The following is a 9,077-nucleotide window of genomic DNA, read 5'->3' as shown; positions in this document are numbered from 1 at the left end:
CGAACCAGCGCCGCTTGATTTAGAAGTCGGGGACTTAACAACTCAGCTAACAGGGCGGAACCGATCAGCTTAAAGATCAAGAAAGTACAAAAGAAAAACTCGTTAACACTGGTGATGCACCGGAGGTCAGATGTTCCGGCTAGAGAATTGCAACTTCGGCCGGATTTTCATAATATCTACTTTATATAGTCAATGTTCCAACCTAGCGGCTGTATACCACTCTCACCAAGCGCTCTAAAAGATGCCCCATGGCAATATTTATATTTATTAAGGATCTACCCAAAAGCAAACTAGTAGATTTTAAATTTGGCAATGTTTTCTATCCACCCGATAGTATTGTTTTTAAGATATTGAAGGTTTTTGATTGAATTCTTTGATCCACTTTTCAATCTTACATTCCCGTTGCGTCCCATGTTGTATATATGCAACAAAAATTTTTGGGAAGTACTGTACGGGAACATGACTTTGGGATAGTATAATGAATATTTGTGAAAACAAAAAATACTTTCAATTCACCCTTTATAGCTCAATGTTGCAAATATGCAACACGTTGCAGCTAAATATTCTGTGTTGGTTGTATTGCAACTTTTTTGAAAAACAAATTGTGAAAATTTGACTTTTTTTCTTGGGGTAGGAGGGTTGGCCGATGTTACAGGCAACGTGTGCAGCTTATGCATTTCTGCAGTACCACAACGATACAAAAAACATTTATCTAAGGTCATGACCTTGACCACACACACACCTCCGGCTCCAGCACCACTATCACTTCCGGCCCGGAGTTGAAAAAATGACCAGAGATGAGCTGGGCCCGGAGGTCGTTCCAATAATAATTACATCTGCACGACCACTTCACTGTCTACTTGGGCTGTGCTTCGAGTTACACAAAACAAAAAAAATGTTTATATAGATTTTGATTTGAAGGAAATGGAGGAGCAATTTCAAATAATAAGAGTAAAATGGTGCAAAATCATAGCTTGTTTAAAACCCAAAAAAACGGATATTTTCGATCAAGTTTGCGAAACTCGAGTTTCGAAATTTGTCCAGAAGTGAAAACACTGTCTTATAATAAGTGCTTAGCCAAACATAAAACTTTTTGCCACTAAATTTCCGGGATCATTGCAGGATGTTTTCGCTCTCAAGGGCAGTGCCATGCAAATATTTAAAAAAAAATTTAATGGTGATGTACGATCCCACGTTGAGAAAACAATAGATTTTAATCTATGCTAGCGACGTGCGTTTACAACACAGCACGTGCTGATGCACTGATGAACTCAGTCTGAATCTTCTACAGGAGCTCGTACGCTTTTGGCCGCTTTCTTCCTTGCGAGGTACCTTTCCCTCGCGGACAACACAGAATCTGTGTTAGTTCGTTTTGCAAACTTATCGGAAACACTCGGTTTCACGTCAGATGAGGAAGAGTCTTTGGTAGATTTTTCATCAATTTTAGGATGTTTTCTCTCCGGACTGACTTTGTCACCACTATCTCTTTCAGTTCTGTGATGACGATCTCCTTTGTGACGATGACTCTCTTCGTTGCTACGTTTGGAGGTTTTGTATTCTTTGTGCCGATCATGACTTGATCCGTGGCGATCTCTCTCCAGCGAACGTTCTTTACGATCATGACGTGACCTTTCACCTTTCGATTGTTTATCGTCTTTGCGTCTGTGATGTTTCTCATTAGGGGAGATGGAACGACTTTTTGTTCTGTTACGTCTTCGCTCGCGCACTTTATTGGGACTTTCCTTTCGAGTTTCGTTTTTCTTTTCACTGTCTGACGAAGAAGAGTAACTCTTTTTTCTTACAGGTGATGGACTGTTTTCTTCACTGTCTGAGCTTGAAAATGATAAATCCGTGTCATCATCCTCTTCTGTTTGTTGAAATTCCGAATCCTTTGTCTCAGTTGAAGCAGGCCTGCAAAAACGATAATAATATAATAGTATGATATTGACGATAACGCAAATACTGCACTGAGACATTTGAACACGAAACAAATTAAAACAGTCATTGACAAACATGTCTGAGTCGAACTCCACAAAGGTGGTGGCACCGTTGGCAGGCTTGAAAAATCGGAAGTTAAGAAATTGTGCTCCTACTTTACGGCCCGACAGTTATCAGTGTTTAACAAGGTGGATAACCACGTCACAAGGTTCCTCGTGCTATGGACACTGTGTCCCACTCAGCAAACCTGTCCAATCTTTGCATTAAATCAGTGTGAAAAGCCGACATTAAATCAACATAAAGTAGTGTAAAACAACTAAAAAGTATTAGAAAAGCAGTGTATCTCTAAACTGAGATGTTTTAAAATTCAGTGAAAACGTAGACTCAATGAGTGATTCCCTGATTAGGACAAAACTGCACATCAATAGTTGACCAGATTTCGGATAACCGACAGGGGACTGACCTTTCGCCAGGAATCGATTCTTCACCAACTTGCTGACGAAGCAAGTGCTTGTAAAACCCGCTCAGATCTTTCTGCTTTTTGACATTCATTGCATCTGGAGAAAATTTGCAAGAAGACGGTAATATTACAGGGTCAACAGAATGTAGTCATACACTTCTATCGGGTCTAACTTTGTAGCACGCTTGTAGAAAAACCATCGGTTGCGCTTCCGTGAAAGAACATAACCTTTGCATGACACTCAATAGGATATCGGTTTATTAATCACCGAGAGCACGCGGCTGAGTCTTAGCAAGGCACCTAAAGCCACGCTTAATGGTGGAAACGAAGACGGATTCTTTGCCGTTAGGTCAATTTATCCGAATCTAGACCATCAATCATGAAATATACAATTAAGAAACGCTGTCGGCTACCTACGACATATTACCTTCCAACATGCAGCTTACCTTCAATTGCTGCCATCCTTCTTTCTTCTTCTTCCTCTTCTTGCCGTTCTTGCATTCGCTTGCGATAAGCTGACGTAACAAACTGAGCTTTGTCACTGAACTGGTCGCCTTCTTTTTTCCTTTCCTTCTCGATCTTACGTTCTTCCACTCTTTCTCTTTCACGATTCCTCAGTTGAGCTGCCTTTATCAGGTTGTTTATATATTTGGGCTGAAAAAGTAAACAAAATGTTGATTTCAACGCACGATTAATCAGGGGTGTGGATTTTCGGAATTTTAGCACCCGGAGGGGTAACTGTTGACCAGGGATTTCTAAACAAGTGGATGCACAACTCGCTGGGAAGTTGACAGAAACAGGGCTACTATAGCATATGAGCAGTTTGGTCAAATCTATTTGAAGGCGGTGTTATTTGTATTTTCATAAATCCACGCATTTTGTGAAGCATTTTGATAAGCCTAGTTTGATGTACGGAATGTAAATTAGTACTGAAAATAGACATATTATAACTGAAAAAACTTGAAAGGTTTGTCTATGATGCCAATAATGAGAGATAATTTTTACTATTCTAACTGATTAACGGGCTTTTTTATGTCAAGTCTGAAGTTTTACATTGCCGGTGAAGGCTATAGGCGTTTTCCCATTTCAGTTGAATTTCGAAAAAAAATACAAGTATCCTGACAGGTCATACGCAAAGTATTGAAGCGATTCAGATCAACTAATTTATTGTTCAAAAGGGTACTATTTTTGCCAATGTCATACAAACTAGTTAGTTTCACATATAGTATATATTTACTGCACACAATGAGGCTGATTTTAGAGACACAGCACTTGTAGTTTGCTGTTGAGCTTAGTCATTTGTGAAACCAATCTCGCATATACCTGTCTTTGCTGATCAGCAATTTCAACTCTTTCCGGAATTTTTTTCTTGTTTGCTTTACTCTTCATGTCGTCATAAATGCTGTCATATTCATACACTGTAGCATCTTCCTCAAGGGCTTTCTGGATTTCCAATTTTGTCTAAAATTTTGAAAAAGAACCTGACAAAGTTATTTCAATAAAAAAAATTGAAACATTCTCTTTGTACAGTTGGCATTTTGGCAAACTAACTGTGGTGCTTTTACAAAAAGATCACTGCAGGAGAAACTTATTATATATATAATCTTATCTGGTTTTTATTTCAGGTTGAAGTATTACATTATTTTTCCCAAATGACAGAGTGTCAAGAATTGTAATAAAAAATAACTACTGTACTGTCTGTACTCAATTAAAAATAGCTTATTAATACTCAGTATTATATACGTAAGTACATGACATAAGTACATGACGAGTAAGACATGACATTTCCCTATAGTCGGTAACGTTTAGCCGTGGTTAGAGGCAATTTATAAATTTATGAAGCTATTTTATCAGGCTTCATCAGACAGAACCGATCTTGTTATCAGTTTGCAATAATTCTTCTTTTACTTTGTGTTTAGTGTAACGTTGTACTGATATAATGGTATATACATTACTTATATTAGCAATACTGAGATTTACCAAAATCGAACTTTTTAAAATTTATTAAGCATTGTGTTTTTTTTACACTCAACCACAATGAAATTGTTTTAACATCACACTGATTTGGAAAAACTAAAAGTTGTCCAGATAGAAAATTGATCTTTTTAACAGTATCATATATATATACATTAGTTTTATTAATCGAGCAAAGCTCTTCAGAGGATTTGTGCGAGCCCTCCTCTTAATTTGCTCAAAGTTTAATTATGGTGTGTGTTTCTTTGTTGTTATTATGTCACAAAAACAAACAAGAAGCAACAATGAAACATAGCAAATATGAATAAAGCCCTTTTAAACAGCTATGTGGAACTTGTGCAATTAAAATCTGTCTAGTTGATAAAACTCCTAGTTAAGTAATTTGATGATCATTGCAACACTAAAGTATCGGTATCGGCACATTTCTAGTTACTTAATTTCTTGATTGTACAATGAAACAAAAAAATGCAGCAAAAAGACTTGTATTTAGAAGATGGAAAACTGCTGAAATGACTTATTGCCATTAACCACAACACATGTTAAAACAAGATAGCACCATCACCTGCTTTTTGACAATCTTCTTCATTGCTTCTTTGTGTATTTCTGAGTTAACTTCTTTTTGACCATCATCCTCACTAGAATCATCATTATTGAAAACAGACAAACGAGGTTTCAATGTTCCAGGTACTGCTTTACTTTTCAACAATGGTGTCTTCTTTTTAGACAAAATGAGTCCGTACCTGCATAGCCACAAAAGTGTTTAAAAAGATTTGTAACAACCATAATCTTTATTGTAAAATCAAAACAGACAAAAGTTTACAAAAATTATCACTCTCAAGATTAGAGAATTTTTCATTAAACTAAACTTTAAAAAATAAAACTGAACTAAAACCTTAAATAAAATCTTTTCATACTTGGTACCACAATATTGTTCAGAAATGTGTTAAAACTTGAAAAATCTTAATATACATCAGCTAATTATGTTTCATTCCATCACTTACTTTTTGTTGCTGTAATCCATCAAGTAAATATTTTGATAACAATGACAAAGATTTCAACTTTGGGAACCTTGGGTGTAGATTACAAAATGCTGTTTTAACAACTAATCATGCTAAAAAGATAATTTATATATGAAGTTTACAAAGAGATTTACGTCATGATTGAAGTTTAATCAGTAAATTGGGAGACTTCTGTGTCTGCTGGTGAAGTGACTTAGATGGATTGTGTAATGCGCAACAGTAATGTCATGGGTGGGAAAATGTGTCTGCTGTTAAAGGTAACTGATGTCGTTCCTCAAACAAGTTATAGCAAGAATATGTCGCATCTCGCACACATCACAGCTACAAACAATGTAAACACTAAACAGTCTATAAAAATGAAATGTTGAATCCAGGATAGCCTGCGCAGAGAAATTATAAAAGCATCATCTTACTAATTTTAAGACTGGTGCAGAATGATTTTACAAAAGCTTCCTGTATATGTAACAACAACATTGATGACTTTTATTCTGCAGTTTTGTGATGATCTTTTTATGAATGCTTACAATTATAGAGAAGAGAGATCAATTATTGAATTAATCATAATTATAAAGGTTGCAAACCACAAGCAAGCACGTGTTTGAAAATTTCTTAAAGTAATAATTGACAGAGTAGTGAGAGTAGCCTAACGATTCAAGAGTTACATTAGCGCACAAGCTATCAGAATTACTGTACTATGTTTATCTAATACACTGGTATAAAATAACCAGGCACTTGTAAGTTTTAAGCTGCCCATGACCGATGGTCAGCAACGTCTCTTCTGTATTTCTCTCTAATAAAATTGAGGGCGGCCTAAAACCTACAAGCCCAAATAATCAACTTGTAAGAATTGAATGCAACATTGCTGATTAAAAACATGTACCAGTACTTCAGTAGCCTACTACTTTGCGATAAAAAACATACATTGATTTGTAGCATTCATAGCAGGTGTCATGCAAATTTATCACAACCTCTATTCATAGCACCAGTGCCGTAGTTTGTTCATAGGGCAGATGATACACTGCACATGCTTGCATAATTTAAGCAATAAATTTTCTGTTTTGCAGCCGGCAAGTCAGGACTAGACATCTGAATAGTTTCTTAGAAATAGCCTGTGGAGTGTGGACATATTTATAAATCCTACAAAGGCTAGTTATGTTATATAAAATACATTAATCAGAACACAAACCTACAGTATTAATATATATAAAAGTACTCTGCCCTAATAAAAACCGCCTTCATATATATATATAGAAGCGGTCTGCCCTAGAAAAAAAATCACACATCAAAACATTTTGCAGTTTGCTCAAAATATCAGATCAGATGTGGTAACGCTGGGGGAGGGCTCCTGGCTGTTGCTACCGATAAAATAATCTGCGTTGTTGTTTGTGTTGCCAGACGCGGCCAACAGACGAAATAGGCATCGACAAAAGGAAAATATGGGAAAACCCATAACAGGCTAGGTTTAAATAATTAAATATGCATCAATAAATCAATCCACTCCGATAGGCGGTAGCTTAGTTGGTTAGGCGTTTCTTAACTTTATAAGCGCAGAAAATTTGAGATCAAGCGGCGCTGGTTCGATTTCCGAGGCGTGTGCTTGAGCAACGCACTTCAAGTTAGGAACCGTTCAAATATTACGTAACGCTATCGAGGGGGAGGGGGGGATTTATAAAAAGCGTTACGTTAGCGTCACATCGGGGGGAGGGGGTTCAAGCAAAACGTTACGTAACGCTTACGAGTAAGGTACGGTAGTTTATTTGTGCTGGCTGGTATCGTCGTTTGGATACTAAATTAAGCTGAAATCATATCTAACAAAATCTTTATCAAGTATCAACTACGATACTGTAATTCCCATAATTCCATACAGGTTCTAAGTTAGGCACGGGCAACATACGGCCCGCGACGGGATTTTGAGCGGCCCGCAGACAGTTTCTAGTCTTTACATAAATGTGGCCCGCGGCCACACTCTGCCGCAATCCACCACTAGGGGAGATCCTCCAACAGTGCCCAGTGTCCTACAGTGCTCAACCTCCGTTTTTGACGGCAATGCATTCTGATTTCACGCTTTAACGAGTTTGAGGGATTGCCACGTGACCAACGATATCCCAGACACAACTTAAAGGCTTAGGGAACGTTCAAATATTACGTAGCCTAACGCTTTTTTTCCGAATTTTTGACCCCCCCCCCATGTAACGCCAACGTAACGCTTTTTTCAATCCCCCTCCCCCATGTAACGCTTTTTCACTACAAATTAAGCACAAAAAACTACCATTCCGTACTCGAAAGCGTTACGTAACGTTTTGCTTGAACCCCCTCCCCCCCGATGTGACGCTAAAGTAACGCTTTGCATAAACCCCCCCCCCTCCCCCTCGAAGGCGTTACGTAATATTTGAATGTTCCCTTAGCTAAAGACAGGCAGCTAGCTGCAAAAGGATGTCAAATTTGAAGGAAATTATTATTATTTTACATAAAAAAGGAAAACAGTGTTCATCAACTCATCATTAACTATACCAGATATTTAGCAATGCCATTGTGAATAAGTACCCTATAGTCTTATCTGTTACGTTTTGGTTAGACATAGCTGCAGCAGTTACAAAGTTACAGCTTGGTTTGTTCAAGATGGTGTCGGTGCCAACAGTGCCCACCAACGATAGTTCCAACAGTGCTCAGGGTGGGCACTGTTGGAACCTTGCAGAATAAAAATTGTCAGCTGACAATTCGGTATGATAGATGGTCCGTATTAGCCTGAGCAAAATAACATTATCAAACGTTTTTGCGGTTCCCCATTTTCAGTTTTCTCCTTGACTACATAAGTGCATACGTAGGCCTATAACTTAATTAGTAGGCTACCTATTGTTGCAAAGTGATCTTAACTTGAAAAATGGCTAAGAAACTGGTCAAACATTCTCCGAAAATCATGAAAAGAGCTTGCAAAGAAGTCCGTACCAATAGAAAGTCTATCAATTCTGTTTCCAAAGAATTCGGCATTCCTCGTAGGACACTGAGGCGTTATTTAGAAAAGTGCACCAACATGAGTTAGAAACTTTAGCACCAAAAAACTTTCAACCTAACTACACTGTTAACAGAATATTCTCCGACGAAGAAGAGAGAAAGCTTTGTGAATATCTTCAAGATGCAGCAAAACATCACTTTGGCTACACGACCAGAACAGCTAGAAGACTGGCATTCGAACTTGCTGTAAAATACAATAAAAAAATACCAAAATGTTGGAAGGAAAGTAAAACTGCTGGAAAGAAATGGTTCCGGGGTTTCAGAAACCGCAGACAAGAATTAAGTCTTCGAACTCCAGAAGCCACCAGGCTCGCTCGCGCTATGGGATTCAATCGCGTAGTAGTCGATAAATTTTACCAGGACTTAAAGAGTTTACTTCTCCGATATAATTTCCTTCCAAAAGACATCTACAATGTTGATGAAAGCGGCCTGAAGACGGTGCAAGACATGACCGAAAAAGTTCTTGCCATGAAAGGAACAAAGCAGGTGGGACAGATCACTTCGCAAGAGCGTGGAGTGTTGGTTACCCTAATTGGAGCAGTTAATGCTGTCGGAAATGCTGTCCCTCCACTGCTAGTTTTTCCTCGTCAGAGATTCAAACCTTCGATGCTCCGAAGAGCACCGTCTGGTGCAAAAGGATTAGCTAACAAATCAGGATGGTCAACAAAAGAAAT

General features: G+C 38.0%; 1 protein-coding gene across 1 annotated transcript; it reads right to left on the bottom strand.

The window, feature by feature from the left end:
* Positions 1 to 235: 235 nt before the first annotated feature.
* Positions 236 to 5,485, bottom strand: LOC145772577 (uncharacterized). Its single transcript, XM_082584441.1, has 6 exons — positions 5,374 to 5,485; positions 4,935 to 5,112; positions 3,722 to 3,859; positions 2,845 to 3,052; positions 2,402 to 2,495; positions 236 to 1,911 (listed from the first exon to the last, which is right to left on the bottom strand). The coding sequence occupies exons 1-6, from the start codon at positions 5,391 to 5,393 to the stop codon at positions 1,272 to 1,274; spliced, it is 1,278 nt and encodes a 425-aa protein (XP_082440567.1). The 5' UTR covers positions 5,394 to 5,485; the 3' UTR covers positions 236 to 1,271.
* Positions 5,486 to 9,077: the final 3,592 nt, after the last annotated feature.

This window comes from Aplidium turbinatum, chromosome 1 (genome assembly GCF_918807975.1).
Source record: "Aplidium turbinatum chromosome 1, kaAplTurb1.1, whole genome shotgun sequence".
Lineage (NCBI taxonomy): Eukaryota > Metazoa > Chordata > Ascidiacea > Aplousobranchia > Polyclinidae > Aplidium > Aplidium turbinatum.
Note: the sequence above shows the minus strand (reverse complement) of the source record. Positions and strands in the feature narration are given on the sequence as shown.